The 27,565-nt window shown below is 41.0% G+C and overlaps 1 protein-coding gene across 2 annotated transcripts in view; it reads left to right on the top strand.

Moving 5' to 3' along the window:
• The window catches only part of LOC143181118 (semaphorin-1A), a 260,427-nt gene that overhangs the window by 209,560 nt on the left and 23,302 nt on the right, over positions 1-27,565 (top strand). For both annotated transcript variants that reach the window (XM_076381357.1, XM_076381358.1), the window contains exons 6-9: positions 642-729; positions 21,047-21,151; positions 23,605-23,693; positions 24,035-24,176. In XM_076381357.1, the coding sequence (XP_076237472.1) occupies positions 642-729; positions 21,047-21,151; positions 23,605-23,693; positions 24,035-24,176 (424 nt within the window). The remainder of the gene's footprint in view (positions 1-641; positions 730-21,046; positions 21,152-23,604; positions 23,694-24,034; positions 24,177-27,565) is intronic.

Here is a 27,565-nt window from a genome sequence, read left to right on the forward strand (position 1 = left end):
TCATTTTTCTGCTTTACTTAGAAATTCAGAGGATCCAGATATTGCTTAAGTCATTTCAGTGAAATGAAGTAACCTGTTACCAGAGATAATATTAAAGATGATGTTTTTTAGAGCCAAAATTTGATATAAGTTGAGCAACTGTTTAAGCAGGTGGCTAAAAATCTCGAGTGAATTAAATTGAAGCAGACTACTGTACTGTTAAGTTCAGTTTCAGCTGGACAATTTCCTCTTTCCTGTTAAAAAGAAAGACAGGAAATGAAGTTTCCGCGAGAAAATTTCTCCCAAAGAAATTTCCCTAGGGCGATCAAATACACCCTCTTGAACCAGGGTTAACTTTATAAAATCCTGTAGGTAACAAAGTGTGAGGCAGTTGATCGGTTCAAAATAAAATAAAATTACAAGAAGATGAAAAAGCCTTGGTTCTTTTATCTTCTTGGTTTGAGAAGAAAATCCTTTTGGTTACTGTAGCAATAAGCACGAATTCACTGTTATTAATTCCATTGGTCAGACTAAATGACTGCTTTTTCTGCTGTGGCACACTTTTCCAGAAATATTAAATCTTTTCTAGTATTCTATATAACAGCCCATTAAAAAATACCTACTTTGATATGTACTAACATTCTCAATTCTTTTTTTTCCAGGATGGATCATACGTTCAAGAAAGCGATATGGACGGTCTGGGCCTTTGCCCTTACGATCCACGGCACAACAGCACCGCAGTGTTTGCTGGTGAGTTATCTCAATGTCCCACCATTTTTCTTTCGCCGAGCAAAAACAAGAGTTCCAGAGCGTGCGAAAGATCTGAGACCGTATCGTTTTCGTCGCGGGACGCAACGAGTATGTCCACGGGGGCATATGTAAATATTATCATCGGAAAATAAATATGCAAATCAGCAGTTGTCCGAGAAGAGAGCGGTTGAACTATTTTAGGGTTGCCGTGCGACGATACGATCGTTTTGCGTAACAATTTCGCTCGGTTTCGTGATCTCGGGGCACGATAGGGAAATACCTTTTTATGCATAAAGGGAGGGGCACGTTTTAAAGAAGTTCGTTCCTCTGGGGGGATTCAGGAGCTTACGGGAAAGTAGGTGACTCGGTTTCTGCCCGATCCTAAGGCTAAAAAGCTTGCGTTCTCTTTTAAATGTTCGAAGAATTAAAATCGATAGTGTTCGTGTTGAATCTTAGAAGGATTTTTACATTAAAAGCTATTTCGATATCTTAAGAAGTTTTAAAAGTACAGTATTCCCTTTACAAGAATAAGTAAAAAAAGGAAACAAAAAAAAATAATCGTTTCTCAGAGGAGTAGAAAGAAAACTAAAGCAGTGTCCCCTGGAGGACACTTAACAATTTCACCATTAAAAAATGTCTAGGGGAACGATTTTACTAAATTAAATTCCATTTAACTCCTCCATAATAGATTTTCAAATCACCACGACAGAAAAGCATTGTCTAAAAAAAAATAGACTCCCAGAACCATCTCAACTAACCATTTTTACTCAATGGGTCGTCTATACCACCAGCTTCCAACTGTTTCAACTAGAACCCTTTTTCAATACTCTGCAATTTCCAATACTCAAACGGGGTTCAGCTTTTCATTCAGATTTCAACAGAAATCACAGTGTTGCGCTTCACCTGGACGTCACTCTTCCCCTTGCTCGAAGTCCCCTGGACGTTTCTGTTTCCCTTGTAAACGCAGCCCGATCTGGGTCGCTGAAAAACTAATTTCGACGAGACCCTTGACCACATTTGAAAAAAAATATGACGGTCCCAAGTTGGTCGCGGGATAGGTTCGACAAGCGTCGCTTTGACGAAGCAACGAGTTCACTCTCGAGTGACCAGGTCGACCTGCAGTGTAGACAGGGGGTTCGATCGGGCGCGTTGACCGAGTCACGAGCACTTCTGGTCTCTTTACGCGAGCTGGCGGCGATGCACACTGTATACACTGACGGCCCTTTCGCGAATTTGATAAACACGTTGGGACGTCAGCGCGTCCGCGACACGTCACCGTAAATTCGCGCGCTGGATGCACGCGGGAGCGCTGAGTAGATGTGTTTCCAAAACCGACGACAACGCGGTGACAACGCTTTTTAATGCTGTTCCGGTGTCCCTGGCTATTTTGACATCCTATCGAACGTCGTCCCACGTAATTTCGCTCTGCGAGTCTCTGAACGGGGATGATTGGTAATTGACGTACGTCTGGTTCTGATGGCGCTAGTCAGGAGCCTCGAGCCAGAGTGAATTCTTGTTATTGGTAATGTTACTGCAGGGACATACGGGATATAGGGCGAAGGTATTGAGGATGTAATTGTGGAGTGAATATTGGTGATCAGAGGAGGAATTGTGAGGTAATAGCGAATAGTCGATTTTTCTTGACTAAATTTTTAAGTAGCAGAATGGTGCGGTTAAGGCAATGTAGAAATTTTATTCTTGATTGAATTTTACTTTGAAATGGAGAAGCATGTGAGTAACCCTTATGCTTAAAATATTGATAGCTACGTCTACAACAAATATGATTTCATAAGCACGTGAAGTACCACTGCTTTTAATGTTGTTATGTTGGCAATATTGGATTCAATCGATATTGAAATTAATAGGATGATTAGAAATTTGATCATTACCTTCATTGATTATTCGTCGATATCATTTTCGCGCGATACGTGGGAAAATTTGGTATTCTTCTCGTTTAAAATCCTCTGTAACCAGTACAATGTAAAAATTAGCATAAAACAAGCGGAATTATTTCTCTGAAATAATTAATTGATCTAATTCTTTCTACTACTAACGAGTAAATTATATTTAGTTACAAGCGAGACGCGATTGCAAATAATTGCAGCTCCCAGTAGGGGTGCTTTAAGTGGAATTCATTAGAGCTAAATTAACAATACGTGAAATTTATAGGGTGTTTGTTAAGTCATTGATGAAGCTCAGTTAATACCTCTTATATTCATAAATCCTTGAAAATACAATTATAAAAATATTTAAAAAATTATTCAACACTACTACACGTATATTTCAATTACTTATATAACAGAGTTAATAACAGACTTATATAACAGAGTTAGAAAATTTGCGATTTAAAAAATCTCACTGTGTAGAACCCTCAGAAAAGAGTAGAAATTTAATTAGATTTAATTATCACCTAGTGCAGGTTAAGGATCACATTCAAAGCTGTTAACTCGCTAAGAATGCATGTATCGACCAGCGTTTCTGCGATATCTCCTTATCAGTGGAATAGGCTGATTCGTTTGGCCATTTCACGAGCACCAAGTATAATTATACACGTGAGCAACTTGTAAGGGGCTTAAATAGCACGTGCGATTGCGTGTTTCTCCAGAAAAGTTCCACGGCAAAATCAATACCAGGGTGAAAAGGAAACGGCGCGTCGCTTCGACAAAGTTGTTGGAAGAACTCAGAAATACATATGTATCACGTATGCATTACCTTTGACACGGTTGGCTCTCTCATTTGTCACACCCGTGACGTCAAACTTATTTAGTATATTCCACATTACGCGGTGCGTGAACGCAACAAATTAGCACCCCTGATTTATGGTAAACGAAGATTATGCTTATCGTCAGCAGAAAATTACGCACTTCGAGTCAGCCTATGTTTTAAGATCGATCACGATTTTTCACGAGCATAAGCAGGCTTAGACAGTGATTATGGGTTACTTGAGTAATATATTGAAATCACGTATATACTACGTAATATTCTCAGTTTAAAGTTACATATCGTGACGAGATCATAAATTACAAACTCTCTTTTCAGATAGGTATCTAGAAGAGGTAGATATCTAATAGTTTTCGTAGAATTTAAATGAATCTCGTAAATCCCTCGCCGGGTGAAATGAAATCAGAGATCACTAATCAAACAGACAGTGGCAGGGCATAAATCCGAGACAATTGAAAACAGAAGCCAAAATTGAGAGTCAGATCTTCTCATATCCCCTGGCCAACACAGAATTGGCTCAATATTCAAAATCGTTAGTCCCTGAAACGCTCTGTCACGGGCGTAAACCATAAGGTAACGTGCTCAATTTCCAAACGTGAATAGCTACATCCATTAGCTTTATGACTTCACTAGCGCGGCGTATATTGCACACGCGGGAACGTGGCTTAATATCCAAAATAACTGCCGAGCGGGGACACCTTTTCATGGCCGCGAACTGCGCGCGATTATAAACGAAACGTTCAATTGGCAAACGTGAATGACCATGCTCGTCGAGTTCATGATTTCGCTATTGGCTTGCGACAAAGACAAAAGGGGACGTAATTTCAATAATCCGTCTAATAACTGAGAGATACTGTCAGAATCATTACGTTCCATTGTCTCCGCGTAAAACGCTCCACACAGTCACTTCTGGCATTAATAAGACAGTCCTGTGCGCGAATGCGTCGGCCATATCGAATAATACGCGGCGTCAGCTAACCCTGCCTAACAAAGGAGAAATATGCGGAAGTACAATGCAGTTGCGTCGTTTGCGGCATATCGATACGTTGCGTGGAAGTCGCGTCACGAATAAGCTCGTATGGTAAACAGTATTGTACGTGGGTATCTGAATGAAAGCATCATTCATTACTAACCTAGATACAGTTCCACGATTACTGTATTATTAAAACAGTTACGTCCTTTGGAATTACCATTTGAATTTCTATTTGTCAGTTATTGGCCGGTATGCAGGGATTTGCGGACGTAAAATCACGTTTCCACTCGTGCAGTTCGTACCGACGGAATTGTATATATTTAGCTCGCAGCTGGTGTATTAATATTGTGATTGGAATGGTAGAGCAACGTCGACGTAATTCGATCGTAAAAAATGATTTATCGTTGCTGTAAATTAGTTTTCATGCTACTGTTTTCTCTGGATTCGTTTATGGATACGCGAAGCGTGTAATAAAAGCCGTTTCGAAATTTTCTTCAATTCTTCAACCAGTTTTCGATATTTCTGTTACGTATTCGGCCGTATCTTAATCTCGCTTCAATTCTAATCTCACGTTACGGTTGTATTGGAAATTCCAAACTGAATAGCGAACCTGTGAAAGTGCCAGGGACTATCAGAGACGCAATGGTCGCGTCAGTCTAGAGTCTAGATACTTTAATTGAAACGTATATCTACTTTACTCGACTAGGAAAAAATGTTATGTAACATATGCACATGTCAAGTGTAAGCGAACGTTGTGACAAATAGCCTCTCTCGGCATGTAAAGTAGATAAACTTTTTCGATGCTATCCAAATCCGGTCGCGAAGTATGCAATGATATCTTATTGGTAACATATCGAAAAATTTCTGGCGAATCACATTGCGTTATCTTACAGCCGAACCTAACAAGTGAAGTGTGTATCGCTTATAACAGATCAGATTGCGATGGATGGAGCCCATTGAAATTCCATTATGCTTAGATAGCCCGACTTAGTCTCCCAACGTTCCCAGCGAAATTCTCCTCGATGCGTTTCCAAACGTTTCTCGCATAGTCAGAAAGAGAAACGTGGTTAATGGCTTTCGCGAGAAACGAGCACGCAAGTTTGGAGCTGAAAAGGGGCAAATACGGACAAAGTTTATTCGATTCGCGTCGCGGGGCGAGAAACGCAGACACGGTAGTGTCACGGTTTTAAATATTACATTTAAAAGGTAACTTATTTCCATGCTAATGAAGTCATTCACGTTGAACAATTAGAAATTCTCGCATGGAAAATTCCGAAACGAGGCTGAAAAGGGTGCTTTTAAACGAGCCAACCGCTGAACTTTCCACCGAGACACGTCGCCGTCGTTCGGTAAAAGAGTCGAGCTCTCCCGTGAACCTTGCAGCTTTCAGAACCGCTGTTTTCATGTTCGACCTAATTATTAAAATTAGGCCATTTCTAAACTTGTATACTTTTCGTCAACTTGAGGGTGTGGGAGAGGCGGACGCGATGAGATTATTTCCTCTTCCCAAGGAAAGCGTGAATTCGTTGTTTTTAGAGGTAACGAAAAGGAAGGCTAAATTTAAAAGCAAAACTAACAGGTTTTTATTATGGAACTGCCTCTGTGAAAATAATAAGAGAAAATATAGAAACAATACCTGCGTGAAACATTCCTGGAATCTACAATTATTTGAAAAAAAAATTATTTTATTAGAATTTCTGTCAGAATATTCCGAATCGTATTTACATACTATTTTTATTCCATCCACATTTTTCTCTTATTATACATGGAGTGACATTACATCCGCCTTTCCTGTACCTATATCAAAATTTCTCTCGATTTACACGCCGCGACCTACTTCATTTAAAAGTAGAAAACAGTGAATCAGAATTAGCGAGCAACGAAGTAGGAGATAAAATTCGTTTACATGGCAGAGAATTCTGTTTCGTTTAATCGCTTGAATTTAACTTTGTACAGGGCAGAGGGAAAAAACGTTAGCAGGAAATAAAAGAGGGGGCAAGAAATGGTCCTGTCGCGAGCAATCGCGTTAATCGCGTATATCCTCGTTTCGGTCGTTTGGTATCACGTACATCTTGTTTACAAGTAATACATCTTAATTTTGCATTTAATCGTCGCGATAGATGCAAGCCTGTGCGCAGACTGCTCGCGTGACTGAATCGCATGTCAAGTGACCTACTCCAGAAAAAGAAAAGATAGCGAGGTCTCGTATAATTCAGCCGAACGACAGAGAAATATGCTAAGGTATCACGCTGTTGTATCATCGCCCTGCCAGAGATCGTCACGCAGGATTTCTCGTGTCGATACGCGAATGTTCCTTCGCTATTATTAACAGCGATGGGATCACGTTTTTAATATGCTCTCTGAATATGAATCAGTTTAATACCTCAGCGTAGTTCCACTGGAGAAATATTCATGGAAGTAAACATTTCGATGCACACAGCCTTTTTTCTCGGTGTATGCTCGTGACTAGACTGCGACAGGCTTAGCACGAGAGATTTTTAAGGATCGATTCAGATCATATTCGTTTTTTATTTTAACACTCGTGATAATTGGTATTCAAGAGAACTCGTATCTGGAATGTTTCATTTTTGAGGAATTTCTGCAACTTTGAATATCCATTAACATATTTTTATATGTGCCTATGAGTATATTTCATGCGTTTATGAAATTATCGAGTCTACAGATATGTTATTTCAAAACCTTAAAATTGAGAAATTCTAGAAACACGTTTCAAATCACTAAGCATAAAAATGTAATATAGTGGGAATCGATTCTTCTAGTTTAATACAAGTCATATACGTGATCGAAAGTTCCGCGAAAAGTTCGACGACCGCAAGTTGGCGGTAATTTCACTTTTGACCGCAAGGGAAACCGTTCTGCGCCTTTTAAACCGCAAATGAAGCGAGGTTTAACCTGTAAACGTTTCGATAGAGATATTATTATCGCTGCTAGTATTTACAGTCGTAAAAAGGAAAGTTGCCTGTCACGCAACTCGGAAACGCACTGTGTCGAATAGGCGAATCCCCTGCGCTGAGTGATTTCAATTCGCCTCGTAACAGAACGGACGACGCTAAATTAAGGTAGTATAAACGAATGCCAATACGCGTGCTTGATTTCAGTTGAATCGACGTGCGTTACCACCGATAGGTTTTTCGACTGCTAGTAAACGGAGGAAAGGGACGGGTAAACGAGGCTGCACTTTTGTCATCGATTTAACAGACGCGTGTCATCAACCACGATTAGTCGAGGGAATGACTGCTTTAACAATAAAAAAATACTCTAAATTTGTGGATTATAAATGATGGATAGCCAGTGCCTCTCTTGTTGATCACATCGATCCTAAATTAATTGAATCATACGCGCATAAATATTCTATGAGGTACGTTTCATCCGCGTCGCTTACAACCGAATTGTATCTCGTTACGAATATTTGTAATATCGTATCTGACATCGAACTGTCCTGTAAACAATACTAGCAGCTGTGGTTCAACATGAAAGCACAATTTCGACGAGCGAAATTTCGTATCAAACACACGATTGATTTCGATGGTTTCACGGCGTCAAAAGTGGAGTGTCAAAAATCGACGAGTGTGGCATCATTTACGAATTAGTAAACTGATTCGACGTTTGATGTGGGGAAGCGGTCAAAGCTGTTTTAGAAGGGTGGAATAGGTTCGAGTGAAGTATTTTGTAGTTAAACACTTCACATTAGTCAAGTGTATGCCGATTGAATGTATGTCGGTTTCATTCATACATGCTCATTGAGCTTTTGAAACTAGTATTAAATAGAAGAGTGTTGAAAAATCGCTTGTAAACCATGGCAAATATTTAACCAATTTTAATACGGATTTAATATCGAGAAATTATTTAGCATCGAAATTATCACTGTTAACTCTTAACTACTACATCTATTAAAACTTACATAATGACTATTAGCGGTCTCAGATCGTTAATGTTTATTTTGTTACTATTAACATAAAAGTGGCAATTAAAGAATCAAATTCAACTGTTTTTGCTTTGCATGTCAATAATGAAGGAAGAGAAATAGATATAAGTGTTTAACATCTTCCAAAGTTTTTTAAAATTTCAGTTCATAATATGAATAACATATAATAATTTAAAATGGAGTACAAGTCCAGACTATTCAACATATTTCGAATAATCCCCCTCTTCCTTATCCTTTGAAAAAATCGTCGAATTGCAGTGCGTCAGGGACCACAGACCGACATCCACCGCCTCGAAATTTATTGCAGCAGAAATCTATATTTTGATCCACGGCTTCCTTGGACAAAATATTTGTCTCCATAGATCAAAATATCGCGTAGAACCTCTTCCTCTTTTTTCCCAGCCCGATTTCCGCGTCACGTCAGCCTCCGCTATCGTGCGCAGCCGACGCATTTGTCCAGTAGTTATCGATTTCGGTGCATCGATATGGGATCGCTAAGCACGTCGCGAATAAAGTTGTATGTACGAGCGACACAAAAACAGTCGCGGAAAGATATCGAAACCGCGGCTGAAGGTTCTCCTTGTTATCGCGCTGCCGCTTGATGAATGACTGGAACAATGTGCGGCCATAAATCAAGTTCTGCGTGAGAACACGTTAACGGAATCATAAATATTCACCAACGCGTCCTTGGTAACATTTCAAACCGCCGTCGTCCCCGCGGGGAGGAGCGAGAGAAAAGAAAGCGAGAGCGACAGAATCTGCGGCGAAACTCGAGGCAAGTAATGAACTCGTTGATATGAGACGTAATGGAGTGGCATGGCGTTTGAATGCAGGCCCGATTATCGGGGGATGTAAAACTAACCGTGAACGGTGAGGTTGACCATAGCCCGAGCACAGGGTAACATTTAATAAAAATTTATGCGTGAAGCGTGAACTCGATAATGTGACCAGACGTGATTATTCAGGCGGTTCTCAGTCGCGTGTGGGGCGGGACCCGAGCTGTTGAAAAGTGAAAAACTCGTGATTAATTTGGACCTGCTGTTTCCTTGCAATATTTTTCTGACTCTTGGGCATGTTTCACTCTATAATGAGAATGAGAGGCTTAGTGGGAAAGTGGTACGTGTCACGTCTACATAGATTTCTTTATTATTGGAATTTTAACATTTTTATATCTACTCTTTCTCCAGTAGAAACATATTACATTTCTTTCTGTATTCGATTCGGAACATTACCATTTTTATAACAAAACCACAAAACTAGGTAGAAACACAGCGACACTTTGGTGAATAAAAAAAAAAAAAAAAAAAATCTCGTTAACACTACGTCGACTGCTTGTCGCCACACTGGCGTCATTTTGAGCGATTTTCGAAACTATCGGTCAGTGTGTTAATCACAGCGTCAGTTCTAAACGAAGTAAAAATCGGGACGAAAAAATCGTCAGCTGTTTGCGAGTTGCTGTAAAAGGGAATTAGGTGTAACGCCTCTGCACGAGCATATGGTTGTCGAATCTGGCACGATCGATGACCAACAAATATTTGATTGACGCTGGTTCGAAAGGAAGAAAAATACGAGCGTAATGTGTAAATGGTGGATCGCAAACATCCGTAGTCCTGAAAAAAGGGGGAGTACAGGTGAGTTAGGAAAAAATGTGACGCGATAACTAGTAATCTGACTGACGATGGGGCATGCATAATGTTATCTAAGTGTAAAGCTGATCGTAATAAGCGATAACGTGTCGGACGAGCACAAGCTTGGATTAAAGAGTGAAACGATACCCGCTGGGATAATTCCCTTGGAACGGCCATTATCGAATGATTGACGAGACACAGAACGCGTATCGTTTCCATTTCGGACCGAAATTTTAGCACGATCAAGATCGATATGCATTCATTGGATAAACACCGACTACCGCGACGCATCGATACGGTATGGAAACCTCGCCATGGTATATGGCTCGATAAAGTGGTTTCAACCACATTGTAATATACGCGGGGAAATATTTGTCACCCGTTTTCCCGTATTATAAATCATATCTCCCGCGACCATCTCCGAGGGAATTGCGATCGCGCTCGAGGTTTTTGGGGAACGTTTCGTTTAATTGTTAATCGGTCTACGTGACTGCTTTAGAATCTGAATTTATCCGTAGGAATTCATTTACAGATATCTGAATAAAGAATACTGCTTTTCTGCTTTTAATAGGTGCATGTGCAGTGACGTGAAATCTCTATTTTTGCTTCTGCCCATGTCCGTTGATAGATGTGATATTTCGGTGTTTTGCGGTAGACGGACGATTTTAAATGAGATAAAAATGTTTAGACATTTTACACACTTGGTTAAAAGCGTTTTGTTCTTGATGAAGGTTACCTTCAACATTGTTTTTGTTATAAGTTACAATAAACGTTTTTATAATTATACTGGAATGAATTTCATTATAAGCAATTTATTATGGAAAATAGGACGCGTGGAGCTAATGAAAAGTGATTCGTACTCTAATATCGTATTTGCATAAGTATGGAATAAATTAAAATATGAAATATTGATTTTGCTGAAATATTTCACTAATGTATTAAAGACAACATTAATGAGTAGTGAAATATTACTAATAAATATAAACTGAGTCATTTTAAGACCCAGTGAATTACTGCCAAAGCAATTGAAACGTACTCCAAATAAAAATCATAAAAAAGAAGACTGTACACGACACAAGTATCTAATTCCCAAGTTGCATACCGTCAGAAAGGGTCGAGGAAAATTTTTCTTCGGTATCATTCGATTTAAACGAAAGAAATTCGTGCGATGCATTGCTTTCCGGTTAATTGGAGCTTAGAATTTCAAAGCCACGATAAATCGATCCTCAATCAAATTCTATTTAATCTTAATCAGCTGTGGCCTATTCCTGATACGCTATCGGTGAATCAGATCGCTTAATAGGGGCGCGGTTAATGCCGGAAATCGCAGATGGGTTCGGTTTAACCCGAACTTTCATCAACTCCGCCGAAATCCGATTTGGGGAGCTTAAAATTCGCATCTCTTCAATAAAGTTTCTCGCTCGATCGATCTTCTGTTTTTTCCCGACGAAAACCGATCAGAATTTCGAGGAATTGTTGACGATCGTGCAACCAGCGCGATCATGCCTGAATTATGGACGCTGTTCAGCGGTGCTCGGTGAAGTTAACGTTAACGTGATGATCTTTGTAGTTCTATGGGTACTTTGACGCCTTTGTTTGCTACCACCAGCATCCTGGAATGTCAAGGATATTATTTGCTCGTTAATTTATCAAAGGCTGGATCAGTTCGAAACGTGTAACGGGATCTTATCAAGCATGTTTTAAATTCTGTTGACGAGATTCGTTTAAACAGCGTCAAAGGAAGAAACTTTATATTACAAAGAAAAGGATTTAGGTTGATTAGAAACTTGCAAGGTAGCTAAATTATAAACAATATTCTTTGCGTAAAATTATTAAAGTCTTCTTATCGTTTAAATCTTTTTAACATTTTTATAAATTCCCTCAGCGAGGAATTGCAGTTGAAAAATATTACACCAGAAACGATTACCATATTTGAAGCGTAAATGTGTGTTTTACAAGTATCGTATCAAATTGAGAAATTATGTTACCCAACACAATCTATTACCAATTTCCAAATGGTTACACTCCATTCGGGTAGAGTGTCGAATAAAATACACAGTGATTTTATGAGGTCCGTAGCAACAACTGTTCTACCGTTATAACCAATAATCGAGTCATCTGACAACTATTAGATTACGCACGTCACGTCGAGCAAACGTACAAATTCGCGATCCGCTTGCTCGATGCGTCCTGCGTACATCACGATTCGCAATGCATAGCGGAACTTGAACATTTCTGCGGATTGTTTGCCACAAGAAAACAAGTAAAAAAGATTCAAAGCAAAAAATTCTTGATAAAGTAAACAAAGAAACCTTGGTCGAAAAATCAATTTTCTGACCGTACAATATAGGTCTCTGTTTCAATATTGCAAATGGTTCGCTGTTTGTGTGCATAGCAAACTTTGAAAAACGGAGGTCCCTCAGCTTAAAAGCTTGAAAGTTTTCCTTGCAGAAATATTTAACTATGAAATTGCCACGTGGACCACCTTAATTGATTTCTTGTGTTCCTTGTAATCTTAACTCGCCGTGGTTTTCAATCATATCTAGCGTCTTCTCCTTGACCATCCATTTCTACAAATATTATATTCCACGAGTCAGGATTCAGTCACTTCGTAAACTGTACATTCTCATTTGCATTAAACTCCTCCTGCAATGTGACAATGTTGCAATATTTCTAACGCACGAGCTTCAGAAATTCCGGTTCGAGGAACGTGGCAGACAAGTTGCGCCGTCAAAGTGCTAATAAATACCTTCTCGACCCCTGAAGGCCCCTTCAGCAATCACAATGCCCGTTCGTAGGGAAATTAACCGAATCCCTATAAACCTGTTCGATTCTACGCTCGCAACAAGCACCATCCTCGTTCCCCTGTAACAGGCGTCTGTACGTTCGTAGACTCGAACTCGCCGTGAAATCCAGCAAACCGCAGAAGCTTATTTACCGGAACGGTTACTCGCTTTCCGCCCCTCAGACGTACCGTGCAAGACACAGTATTCGAATCTCGAGTCTAATCGTGGCTGCAGCAAACGTGGTAGCTTAATTTTTCCTTGGAAACTAACGTCGACATCGTTGTTCGCCGAAAACAACAGCCATCTCGTAATTGTTATTGCGAAACACTCGCCACGGCGATAATTCCGGTAATTGCACGAATACAGCGCCATTCGAGGGACATTTCGCATATACACGGAGGTCGAGAAGGCAGTTAATGCTTTTGTGAAGTGGAGTGGAATTTCAGAGTGCAGTATCTTAATTTACTCCATCCTCCCTTTTAATATTATAGAGAGAATATTTTGCATGAATGTGAATATTAAAAAAGTGGGATAGTAAATGCGCAATTGCGGAATAGAGTGTGTCCTTGGTTTTAATGGCAGCCATGGTTCGAATGTAAAAATATGAAAAAGATTATTCTTAGGATTTAGGGAGTAACAGCCTATGCAGCGGACAAAGATAAATTCTGATGGCGAAAAGGTTTCCCTTGAAAGCGACACATTTATAGTCAGTTCCGACTATTCAAACAGCAATACATCTTCCCTCGCTGAAAATGACTGTCCGCTGTATTTGATTTAAACGGGGCAACGTCATCGGTATAAAAGTTTGCCGATTTTTTAAACAAAAAGTGAATCGAAGGGCCTGAACCTCCCCGTGAATCGATTGAATCTCCCCCCGTCGAGAAAGTTTTATGGAGTTGTGAAATAAATGATAGCTGGTGAACTCGGTGTCTGACATGTACTAAATAAACGAGCGAATTCCGTTCCCGTTTTCTTTCGAGTTTCATTGCGAGCTAATTGCGGTACGTGTTACCAAGTATTAATCACACCTATCGCGCACTTTTCAATCCTTTTAATCAGCAAATCTGTCTAGATCAGATTTATAACGCTCAAGCGTTCTTCGACTTTATTTCTCTCTATTCCCTATATTTGCATATCATAGAGGGTGGCACGTAACAAAGGGTTCGAACACTGCAAGGATTCGGCTCCTTCGAAACAATTAATAATCCCTTCCACATGCCAGATTTCTGCTAACTATCACTGAATAATAGTTTCAAGAACACTACGTCTTATATGAAAGGAGAGAATCGTGGATTCAATGCAATTAGTTTGCAATCTTATTCTAACCCTGGAATGGCCCACTTTATCTGACTAGCTGTGCCCATGAAGGACCCTAGTGTGCCATTTTATGGTTAATCGAATATACCTAATTTCATATTTTTTCTAAATGTTCTCTCCCCAAATTTTTCCATCTCACGTTGTAACCATCCTGGACATTCCCCCAGATTTATTACCATCCTCCCGAATACTTCTCCCGAAAAGAAGCATGAAAATAAATATTCCATAATATTCAGCTGCACCGCGGGAAGAGATGCGCCACATTGTAGGCCGTCCTCATAAATATCTCTATCAAACGTGTTCGCTCGCCGCGAAAGAGGTCGCATTTTATGAACGTGGGCGTGGGCCGTTAACAAAGGCCGACCGGAATGGCTAACTTAGCGAATTATACTTCCTTAAAAATAAGTCGCTTCGCGAGCAACTCCCGCGGCGACCACGCGATGCAACTTCCCTTCCGAGCGTGAAATAAAAGAAGTTTCCCGCAACTTTCGCGGATCTCCGCTTTCAATGGTCTTCCACGACGTCGCCGTTCTCTCCCAGGCTCATCCCCGTCGTGTTTAGGAAGTTTAATTAACCTTCGGTGGCGCGCCGCGGCGGATAACATTATCCTTCAAAATCAGATAATTACGCGGCGCGACGATTCACTCCCATCGAAAGTCTCTACCGTGCGAAATATACGGCAGCGCAACCACACGGTCAATGGTGCTCCATTCCACGTAACACGGTCGTCCGTGGTAACGACGCGACCAGCGACCGCGAAAGTATAAAATCTAACAGGCCCCTTTCGCCTGAGATTGGTTATCCATATTTCATAGACACGGATTTACCGCCGCTCGGGGACCATGGCAGCTTATCTTTTACTGCGTTGCGTCTCCGCCGAAACTGCTAATTTTATAACGAATCCAGTTACGACCGCTGGCAAATTATTCCGCCTTTACGCTGGCTGCGAGTGTTACGGTTCCCTTGCCCTACTGATAAAACGAACGACGAAACGTGTCCTAGCTATCCACCAAGGATCCTCCAGCGAGTTACGAGAGACGGTGGGTGACGAAAAGGTGGTTTTAGTTTGCAGTTAACTCGCGACGTTCTAATGACATAGTGAGGATTATGTTGCAGAAGAGACAGAGAAGAGCTGAGACAGATGACGCTTTTATTGCTGGGTTTAAGGGGGAGGATAGATCGAATGGTTCTTCTACGATTTTCTATGTATAAATTAAGTAATCGTTGAGAAATCTTTGTAAAGTAGGTGAGCACAGTTTCGCCACTGTTTTCAATATTCGCCATTCATGAGAAATTTATGAACTAATAATTAGAATCGTAAAATAACATCGGTGTTCTGAGTAGCAGATAAGAATCTGGACTTTATGAGACGTTTGATAATTTTAGTAAATAAGTAGTTATTTAGAAATATCTTAAAACGCTTTAAATTTGCTTGGTGAAATTATGGCTGTCTGCTTTACATCCTATTTCGAGTTGAAGTCTGAATTAGGTATATTGCCTAGAGATAAGGCTGTATCTAGGATTAATAAATGTAGTGTTAAATATAAACCTGAAATGTGTACTTGGAAGTGAAATTGGTTATCTTTAGAAGTAAAGAACCAAGATACCTCTACTAATATTTATCGAACAGATATTACTGTAGATGTATGTATCTTGAATCTACTCCTCTGTATTTTGCTGAGTTAAATACAATTGTTTGCAAGTGTTTCTGATCTATTTGTCCAGGGTGATATTATGTATCGAATTCGAGTTCGCAGGAATGATGGGCACACAAAACGTGGGCCGTAAAAAGAGGAAACATATTTTGTTCACGTATGCGCCACGCGTCAGAATGCTGAATGGTTCTGCAACGAGCGCATCCGTTTCCGGATAGTGATCGTGCACTTTCTGTGAAGCCGAGTCCACTGGTAAAATATCTATACCCCTCGGTTTATTAAAATACATCGGGGTTACAGGTATTCGTGGTTTAAGCGCAACCCTTCGCTTGTTTTGCTTATGAAAAATACCCCCGTGAATCTTAAACAATTTCCTTCCAAATTTTACTTCTAATGTGACGAGCGAGACGCGATATATGAAAATGAGTTTCAAATCTGAAATGAAATTTTGTATGCGAAGTCTCGTTCTCGAGAAAATTCAATCTGAAAAGTGGTCGAGAATTTCACTTAATTGTAATTTGACCTAATGAATACTGCAGTATAAACTGCTACATTAAAATAGTCATAAAAGATTTTTTATCTGCATTTCTTGTAATTTAAAAGCGTAAGTAGTATAATCATTAAATAATTTAAATATGCGCTATTTTATGTTTATAAGAAAATCTCACCGCCATAGGAAAACCATGTGGTTAAACACAGTTAAACATTCACTAAACACATCCCCTTCAATTACTTGTACTTGATGATTTACTAAAACGTAGCGAAAGTTTATCCGCGTAATATACTCTTAATGAGCTTTAATTGAATGCAAAGTCAAAGTCGTCCTTTTCATCCGTTGGCACAGGCAGTGAACTCGACGTATATGAATGCGCCCCTTGAATGACTATTTATGACGTTGCCACGGCACATTCGTGTAATAATCCTATAAGGAGTTCATATATTTAGAACAAAGTATGTCATGGTTATCGCGAGAAGCAGAACAGAACGTCCATTCTATCATCCAAATTTCCAGCCCGTCCAATTTCACGCGTTGTTCGTCATAATATATTGTTTTACACTCCTAGAAGATTTATTCAAATGAGAGACACTTGTCGACAGCCATTTCCCAGTATATATACTATCCTCTCTATACTTGTTCCCTTTCCTGCAGGTTTGACAAATTTTCATAAAATTTCTATCTAATTAAACTTTGCTAGACTACGCCGTTTGCGCTTGTAACGTAATCGCTACAAGATTAACCTTCTCTGACATTCTCAGTATATCGTATTATGTTCTAAAGGATTTGGAATCCATTTATACAGTTTCGAGACTCCGTACTCCCTTATCGTGTCAACACACTGAGAGTTACCAACTTCCAGAGAGCAATTTTCGCTGAAACTAGGTCAATGATTATAGGAATAATTAATAGTACTCATATATTTAACAACAACTTGATAAGGTGATTAGAATAAATTCTCAATCCTCGTTCTTGTTCAGTATAAAGACATAAAGCGATTTGCAGCACTTGGACTTGTGGATAATTTCTTATTCCAATGGCTGCGATCTCTACGGATTTGCATAGTTTTCGGCATAATTGCGATTGCCTCTAACCAGCAATGACACCTACACGTGGCGTCTCTGCAGATCGTGAGTAGTTCTGACACGTGTAATGTGCATAATACTGGCATCGGATGCGCATATCAGTGGAGAATAGATAGGAAACTCCGTCTTAGCTGTTATGAATCCAAGCGTACATCGTGTACTTGGGGTTTAACATTGTAACTCTGATGGATTTAACAGTTTCGACAGCGGATCATTGACGCCTCCATCGGTCCATGCGCAGTACCGTTTATCATTATTCAAGTGATAAGGCAATCTATCTGTACCCCAGTTACCAATATTCATCTTTAGGAAATTAATGAGTTTTTAACTTTAGAGTGACAGGCTTTAAACATCGTACAAGTATCCATTTTTCATGTACATGTAACATGCGCTGTACTGTCGTAAATTATGGCAAACAATTGTTTTTAACAATTCTTTGGAAGAAATTAATTTTCGCTTAATGTCTGATCGAACCTTCTCTTATAATATCGATAATTTTTCAACTTTCCGAATTTACCTTGAACAACAGTTCCTCCGTCATAAATGGAAGGAAATAAAAGTGTCGTTGGCCGGTAGGCGAGCCCGAAGAATTTTATTTGTTGGTCCAATTTAGTCGAGGTCTCCGTTTGCGTAAGTCGGAAAACAATAAAACGGAGTCAACATTTATCACGGTAAAGCATAGAGGGGCGCGTTGTTATAGCAAACCCAAGTTAATACACGGGCGTAAAATTTATACGGCGGAATAAAGTGGACCTTAGTCTCGTTAGACGTTAACAAAGCCAAATCAACCCGCCGCTACACGAGACGACCGTTCCAACGAGTCCAAGTGCAATGTCCACATACCGCTCTAATAATAGTGACACAAATAACGCGCATACGTAGCACGTAGCCAGACACTGCGGTGGCTTGTTATCGAACTGTCAATTCACTTTCCCGCGGTCTTCTATCGAGAAAATTGCGCACCTCTGTGGACAGTTAAACGGAGGACCGACTGGGAGTTTGTTTTCGTAGGAAATAATTCAATTTTGCTAATCAAAACCTGTTTTTCTATAGAAAGCTCTAGACAGGAATTAGGTAAACGAGGCTTTGAACGAAGATACAATTATCGCTAGATATGTTTTAAAGATAGTCGTTTTTTGAAGGAAAGATTTATACTTTTTTTTAAAATAGGTAGAAAAAAATAAGCATTGTGTACTATAATATGATGTTTACCTGTATATTAAGAATACATTAGAAATCCTTCAAAAGTATACAAAATGTTTCGTAACAGATGTTAAAAAGTTGAAGAGATGACTTTACATAATGAAATAAGACGATAACCAAAAATTATGAAATTAAGTTTAAGGCTGTAAGAAAAATGCGTCTGACTCTAAGACATATTCTACTGCCACCGCTGTGCCTGACTTGACTACACGCGTAGACAGTAGAATAAGCCTTCAAGTAAGACACATTCTCACCATTTCAGGCGTATTTTCATTTTTAGCATACATAATCACTTCTCAAAATCTCTAACATCTATTATGAAACACCCTGTATATAGTAACTGACAGAAGAAGGTTCATAGATATCAGCAACTTTCATATCACACATTATACGTCATATTTATATATTCAACATCCACTGTGGAATACCTTCCAGTCCATAAAACACCATATTCCACACTTGTTCCTTATTAAATTATTATATTTTCGTTCAGTTTACCTCACAAAAGTTTCTTCACTCGCCCCTCTACGTTTTCTCTTCTATCGAATCAAGTTGATTCGATCAGCAACGAGAAAGACCTCTCCACCTAGCCTAGACGAGAGGTAAAGAGAGAAGAGCGCACGAGGGGGGCAAACAGAGGGTTTCGGTCATTTCCCACGACAGTTGTCGCGTCGCTGGCTAATAATGCCAGTGCAAAGAACCCGGCACGTAGCCGAGAGCTTCCTTCAGTCGTTGGGTATTACCAGGATGACGGTGTACAGTATTCGCGGGCTTCGGCGTTGCAGGGCTCACCGTAGATTTGTAGCCCGCAACGAGCACGTTCATCCCCTAAGTCTAACGTCTACTTTGCCCGGTTATATATGACCGCCGGGCCCACTATATACACTTATCGCGCGCATACGTTGGCCAGCCTCAAATCCCATCGTGCTTTTTGAACGTGAAATATGGAAGCCCCGCGAGAGGAGGAGAGTGCACGGCCTTCGAGGATCTTCGTTCGTTGGGAGTATCAGGGAAAATGTAGTCTCTCTGCAAACGCCGCACAGCCTGTACACAACCTCGGCTACCCCTGGTCCGTGTGCGCGGGTACGAAAGCCGCGGATTCGCGCAAAATTCCACGACCCCTACCGAAACACCGAGGAAAATTACTCGGCTGTGTAGGTGGACACGTGGGGGACGGGTCCTGCTGGAGAAGAGGGATTCGTGCGCGACAGTTTCGAATGGGAGGGTTGAAGGAAATATGGGGAGACGGTGGGAGTAGCAAAGATCGAGGATGTTGCTAGGTTGAGGACTGGGAGCGTAAAATGCGTGCTGTACAGACACGGTAATTGAATCGGTGAGTTGAAGGAATAATGATGAGAGTATATCTGGATCATAGGGCCTAAAATTATATGGGAAACAAGGGGATTTGGTTTACTCTGGCTTTGGGGTTCAGGTGAAGTGTATAGAATTACACTTTGGGATGAAGTGTTTCAAGATGTGGTTTTTGGACTTCTGTTCTTGAACTCATCAATTTAAGTATGGTTTGTAATGAATTGGACCTTGTGTAAATATTTGGAAGATTCTTTTCTGAGTTCGTCATTCTCGACTTTTGATATGAAACATATCCACTCGATCTACCGGCAATTTAATCCTATCACGCCTAAAAGTCGAGTTTTATCTGCGCGTAAGCAGCAACAAAGCCAGTCAAGCTTGTAGCTTACCAAAGAAGCCTTTAAACCGAAGGCCAATCTAATTACCTCTTATTATACAAAGACGATCGTTCAGCTCATCACCCCCCACTTTGTTACGTTTCCGTCAACGACAGCGAAAATTCACGCGTTTAAATTACATCTCGGAGCGTCCGCCTGGAAATTAGCGATTCTTGAAGTAATTGCAACGCGGTCGGTTAATTAAAGTGCCTTTCAGGACTCGGTTTAATTAAACTGCTCCCAATAAATTCTGCAACATTGCAGCCAATCCATCTGCCTTATCACTCACCGGATATTACCGAACAATTAGAAAACCTCGGTTCCCATCGCTACCATTCGCAACCTTTCCTCAGATTAAGAAAAACCGTCGCCTCTGTAACAGAGTCAAAAAATTCCTCAAAATTCTCCCCACGTGTTCAGGAATCTGCTGACGCCTGATGAGGTGCCACGGTCGAATCTATAGCACAGTCGAGATGAACGCTGGCAGAATCCACGTGCATACACATGTCCCGAGTGGAATTTAGTACTCTTTAATTGCCAGGGCTCAACGCGAGATACGATTCCGCGCGAGAGCTGCAACCCCCGAGAAGCTTGCTCGCGGTGCGGCACGACAATGCCCGATGATTACCCGTAGGCATAAGCCACGGTAGCTGCTGGCAGAGTGCATTTCGCGAACTGGCGTGTTCGAGTGACGCGGCAAGACGTGGAAATTAACTCGAAGGTGTCTTTGCCAGCGCGTCGAGCTGCGCGACCCTCCTACGAGGCGATTCGTTTAGCCAACCATCCAGACTGACACGTAGCGTTTTATGCATGTTTCAGAGGGACAGCTGTACGCCGCGACAGTGGCCGACTTCTCTGGTGGCGAGCCGCTGATTCACAGGGAGAAGATCCGCACCGAGCGCTCGGATCTGAACCAGCTAAACGGTAATGGAAGTCACGCTAATTACATTAGAATATTCGCGGGCCAAAGCCATCGCGAGCTATCTCCAGACGACCCTCCGCTGCCTAACGCCGCTTCCGAATTATTCCGGATTTTCTGCCCGTGTTTTTGAACATTCGAGCGCCCCCGTCGCTTTGGGATTATGCAGAGTGTCTTTGCAGAAGTGTTGTATAATGCTGTTGCTAAATGGTGTGGGGTACAAAGGGATGCCGGAGGACTTTCTTTTGCCTGCTTTTACGTGCGAGGTGAAGGAGTTACTTCGTGTCCCGGGTCAAGATATTTCTGATCTTATTAGAGTCTTTTACAGAGAACCTTTCCTTGTAGATTTTTCAGAGTCTCTTCTGATTTTAGAATACAGTAGAACCTCGAATAATGAGGTCCCAATTATCCGTGGTCTCTTTTACTGAGAGGTATCGTCATCGGCTGCAAAGACAAAGAACGTATAGTAAAAGATCGACTTAAACTTGAACAGTGATTTAATAGTAGTTTTCTGCAACTAGTAAAATTAAGAATCTGGAGGGTGCTTCAGACGTGATTCTAGATATGGTGAAACTTGCTTCAGAGTAAAGTAAGGTACTTACTTTAATCGAGGTCCTGCTACATTTTTATTATAGTAATAGTGGAGATATTTAAAAAATCTTGAGTTCCATGGGATTATTTAACGCGCTAAATCTCTGCATCCTCCAAACAATTTCGTGCATAGTAAAGGAAGAGAATTTACTACTGTATCGTTGCACTTACGTAAAAAGCGAGGTCGTCGGGAAAATAAAGTTTGTTACACGATCTAACTTTTTTCCTGTCCTGCGCTTTTTATTTCCATCCAAACAAGAGACACGAGTCGTCCCATTTGCGTTACTGACGCTGTGCATTCTATCGCGTGCATAACTTTCTACGACATGTCACATCCCCTTCTCTTTTCATCCCGCTCGTGGTAGAATTTAAATACGCGCATTAATTGCCTATACATTGTCGCGACAATTAATCTCATTGATTCTGAAGCATCTGGGAAACTGGTGGGGAACATCAGTTGGCCATGGAAAAAGGGGGACGGAATTTGTCATCGATAATTCACATATCGGTATAAATTGTAACGCTGGCGAATAGAAAGCGACGAAAAAACGGTTAATTTGGAAGCGGGGGAGGAAATGGAGGGCAATCGCTGTCGAACTTCGGAAAGCGAAAAATTATTTCTGCGTCCTCGCGCAATTGAAATATTTTGCATTTTAATCGACATTTTAATGGCAACACTTGGACAAACGGCCACGTGATAGGGAACGCCGAACAATTTCCATCCTATTTCTGAGTGCTTCTATCTTCTCATCGTGCGCCGCATCCATATAAAATTTTACGACATCGTTGCACGTGAAAAGTTATCGCATGTTATTGTGTTTGTTATTACGCTACTCTCCGCATATAATGGATGATGCTTAAGCGATGTAAGAAGCTTTGCATAAATTACGCGTTGCAATTTACCTATCTGTCGACACGCTGTTTTTTACCTTTTCCCCACCCCCGTCCCCTAGTCTCGTGCTTCTCATATTTATAGCCGATAGATTCTGCCACGAATTCGCGATACAAGTTTCATACAAAATTACGTAATCCGTTTTTAAGCTTATCTATTGGAATTTTTGATCGATCGCAATTTCCATGCGGCCATTCTCTTGGCAATTTATCATCGGTTGGTTCTCTTAAATTGCAACGTTATTGAAGATCCATCGGTGATCGTGAAATGAAGAGATAATTTTCACTGCATCACGAAACATCTCGGCTGTTATTCGAATACATAACATGAATGGAGAACATGAATGGAGAAGATTAGAAAAGGAAATAAAACGGAATAGACGTTTTAGAGAAGGAGCTTAATAAATGAAGACATATTCTGAATACTTGAGGTCCTTTTATTATTCAAAATTACAACTGATATTTAATAGGTATCTAATACACTGCGCTTGATAATTAATATCTCAATTTTTTTATATTCAAAATTCTGCTCGTGCTCTAACTAAAGTAAGATATAATTATAAAATACTTATGCAAGTATGCTTTTGGTATGTTGAACAGTAAGTGACATGAATTCAAGACATTCTAAGCATTTCTAATTTCATAACTTGCATAAGTATTAAATAACCATATTCTTGTAAATTTTTGTTTCGGTGACAAGCTCTACTCTCGAAAATCTAATAACGACGTGGCATTCTTGCAAAGTGCATTCTTGCAGCGACCACTTAACAACCTAGTAAAGTAATAATGCAAAGAAATCCTCTTATATGAAAGCAACGCAAGTATACAGTATTTATATTAAAATTTTCCAGCACACAATTTTCTTAACACCACATATCTCGGACTTATTCAACAATCGTGTCTTCATTCGTATGAATGACCATGCTAAGCAAACACTATGTGTCCTAGCTAACAAAACTCAATCTCCTAATTGCAGGACCCAATTTCGTCAGCTCGTTCGCGTACGAGGACTACGTCTTCTTCTTCTACCGAGAGACTGCTGTCGAGTACATGAACTGTGGCAAGGTAAAGCTTTCAAATTTTCTAAATTCAATTCCTGTGATTTCATCAATTTACATAAAATCTACGAAAATACTATTAAGAAACATTGCTAATCAAAATTACTGTAAATGCATCGTAACGATGAAACTCCTAAAGAAAAACCCTTCATTAATCCACTTTATCAATCTTTCACTGGCAAGCAAATTTTCCCTCATCAAGATATACCCTTCTGTCCCCTGTTTGGTGACGTTGAAACAGACTGAAGCAGCCTGGCACAATGGTCGGCGCAGGTTCAAATAAGACGCGCGCCCAGTAAAAAGAATCGAAGGAGCCAATTGTTCGAGACCCTCAAATTTGTGTTTCAGGCGGTGTACTCGCGAGTCGGTAGAGTGTGCCAGCACGACAAGGGCGGACCTCATGCGTTCAGCGACAGATGGACGAGCTTCCTGAAAGCAAGGCTCAACTGTTCGGTGCCTGGCGAATACCCTTTCTATTTCAATGAAATACGTGAGTATGCTTGCACGTACACACCTATACACGTACATGGTATAAGTTCGTGAGCTATGACGTTTGTCGAGATCCTCGTAGAGTACACTCTCGTCCTTATGCACTGGACAGAGGGGCTGGGCTATCGGTGTACTACCTTGTACACACTTCGCTCTGTACAGACACTTATCAAATATATGATCGGGGTCAGCCAGCCAATTTTGCTACGAAACCGTTTTGTTATAAAGGACAGGCGATGATCGTCAGTCGTCTTAAATGTCTCTTCAATGTCCAGGATGACTGGATCGTTAAATTTTCATGAGATATGAAGGTGTCTGTTACGTTTAGATTGGAATACATATAGATCGTTCTCTTGAATTGATATACGCTATTTCCTGTGGCCCTGTGGCTATGCAAAATTCTAGAGGCCATTTTCGACGTTAATTACCATTATGAGATACTAATATTCGATAATTATTAGCAGAGGAAAATTGAAACGAAGCTTTATTAGTCTTTCTAGAAGTGTTCAAATTAGTAATGAGTTTAATTATTGCGTATGGCTATTAGAGTTTAGAAAAGATTTTATTCCTTACTTAGAATAATCTATTTCTAGGAAGAAATTTCATAATTCACAGTCATTTGAAAATCAATTCAGACGAAAACTATGCCTAACTTATTCAAAACTTCTCTCTTGATCTCTTAAAAGATATGCCAACGTAATCTCCAACAATAGAACGAGTTCTGGCTAAAAGCAGAGGGGTAAGTGCATGTATGGGTTAATTGGGCTGCAGTCCAAGGTCCGAATTGTCTAACAACCCTCAAGGGTCATGCTCTTTAATTTCATACCCCGTACATGCCGTGCTATTTCGGCTGAAAATCAAGCTTGCCATGTTTTCGCGTCATTTCCTTTGCACAATGTACGATAACAAAAGGGACGAATAGCTCAACAGTTACGCGGTCTAAAACAACAATACCTTACCCAGACGTTATCCGCAATTAGTCAGAAAATTCAGCGAGTTATCATCATTTAGGCAACACTTTTAACCCACTGATGCGAAATTAGATGCCGTGAGCTGGCAAGGCTACGTAACTGTTCGGTTTCTTGGCCCTGAATCAATAGGGAGTAATTGCAGCGAGCAGTTTCGAAAGTGCAACGTAAATTGGCAAGAATCGGGAATCTCGGTTACAAATATCGTTCGCGATAAGACGCCTTCGATATTCCTTATAGGGGAGCTTACTAGAAATCCATTGAGCTCGATCCCTCTCTTCCTTAGCTATCTACCCATGTATCACCGCCGCAATCGCGTAACTCTTCCCTGTTGGCCAAGACTATCGCAATTGGTTGTCACCGATGCTTCCTCGGCGAAGAGTGAATTAAGCGGATCGAATGCAGGAGCGCAATTATTACTTAAACGATAAGGTGATGAGCAAACGGATTCGATTCCCTATTTTTCTTCACTGACTTCGTCCAATATCCATTATATTTCCGTCCTCCCTTCTACTCAGCGATTTTAACGTTGCTGACCTACCAATTTCGTTCCCACCGTGGCTCTTTCGTCCGATCAAACTAGTTTCCCTTATCATGGGTACTTATTACATTATCATTCGAGGAAAAGGGTCGTCGCTTGCGTTTATGGCCTGTGCTTGCTCGATTCTTCAATATCTTTCTGCTGCGTCACGCAAATGGCGATTCCGCGGTAAAACGGATCCTGGCTGAGCTGGTGTCGTACAATTCTGGCGGATACAGAAAATTGGAAGGGAGGCTGACAGGGGACTATGTTAGACTGTCAGTTAGTGATTTTTGTGGAAGTTAAAATTATTCAATGTATCTTCTGTTTTTATGTGTTATTCATGTGGAAAGATTGGAGGTTGTAGTCGAGGCAATTCGATTTAGAGGGTCTGTGATAATATTAGATCAAGTAGCTTTTTCATCTCCATTTTCAGCGGTGGTTTCAATCATCATTTCCTGACTCTGATATTCCAATTTTAGTCATAGTTCCTCTCATCCAATCAATGAAGTACCATCTTTCAAATTTCAAACAATTTTCTAAATTTGGGCAAGTTTTGAGTAGTCCCATGGAGTAAACTAACTTCATGTCCGAGATATGTGTCACACATACGTGACTACAAACACAATCGCTGAAGAGGGAGCCAAATGAAATCTGGTGGTAGCTGTCAAACATTGTCTCCACCGATTACAACATAGACTGTTAAGGGTATCATTGAATTTTAACCATCGACTGAAGGCTCGCTGGCGTCGATATCGGTGGAAGTATACGCGAACAGCTTTCATTTTTCGATAGCCATCGATCCAGATATCCCGTGTCATAAACAAAGTTTTTAATCAACGAATTTCCAAAGTTCGCCGAAAGAGGTCAAAAGTTAATTCAAACGAGGAAACATCCGCGTCGGTGAATTTGTTGCGATGGGTCAGCAGAAATGGAGTATCTACCGTTAAACCGTTAATTGAAACATTTGCCGAGATTAATTGACATGAACATGCCAGGGAAGGAATTTAATTAAAACCTGTTATCTTTGATGGTCGTTCGGTATTTAATATTGCCGCAGTCCGATTTCTGCAACAATAGTAATCCCCAACCAGAATGAAACGTAAAATTTACATTTCTCGCTCCAGCTTCAACAATGCTATTCCAAAACCAGGACCTCCTCGTCCAAATACAAGCATCAGTTGCACTTACCTTAATTTCCCTACACACTCGCAGAATCTCTCCGCGCATCGAACGCACAAGCCCACAGGGCCCCCAAACAAAGGACGAAAAGAAGAGCGCTCGAAATAAGTAGACAAAAAGTGAGAGTGGACCAGGGGGTTTCTCGAAGTCCCCCGCGGCCTCCAACCGCGGAACAAGAGGCAGAAATCAATGAACCCTGAATCGAAGAAGACGCATCAACCGTCTTCCTCCCTCCCTCCGCATCGGTTCCTCGATCACGCTCGAAATCAGCGTCGTTTCGGTGTGTACGACCGCCGGATAGGTATTCAACGGCACGTTCAGCGGTTTTCTGGCTCCGTGCGCCTATATACTCCGTCACTCGATAAGTCGCTTCAGCTGCCTATGGAGCAGCGAAATGAACCGGCAGCTTCGAGTGTGGGACACAATGGCTGCGCACCGTCGACCCGCAGGATCGAACGGGTGGACGAAAGGGGGGACACCGCGACAGAGGGTGACGCTGGGGGCACGCGGGGTTCGGTGGGACGAGGGAGACGGGACACGGTGGGTTCTCGTATAAACGTAGAATATTGTCGCCGCACATCGAACCGAAATCCCTATCCGGCCGTGGAAAGTTGGCCAGGGTCCAGCTCCCTCTCGGAGAGCCGCCGGTGGATCGCTGCCAAATCGCAGCAGTCCTGGACTATCCCACCGATTGCACGGACAACCTACGCCCACCTCCGT

This window comes from Calliopsis andreniformis, chromosome 6 (genome assembly GCF_051401765.1).
Source record: "Calliopsis andreniformis isolate RMS-2024a chromosome 6, iyCalAndr_principal, whole genome shotgun sequence".
NCBI classification, from domain to species: Eukaryota; Metazoa; Arthropoda; class Insecta; order Hymenoptera; family Andrenidae; genus Calliopsis; species Calliopsis andreniformis.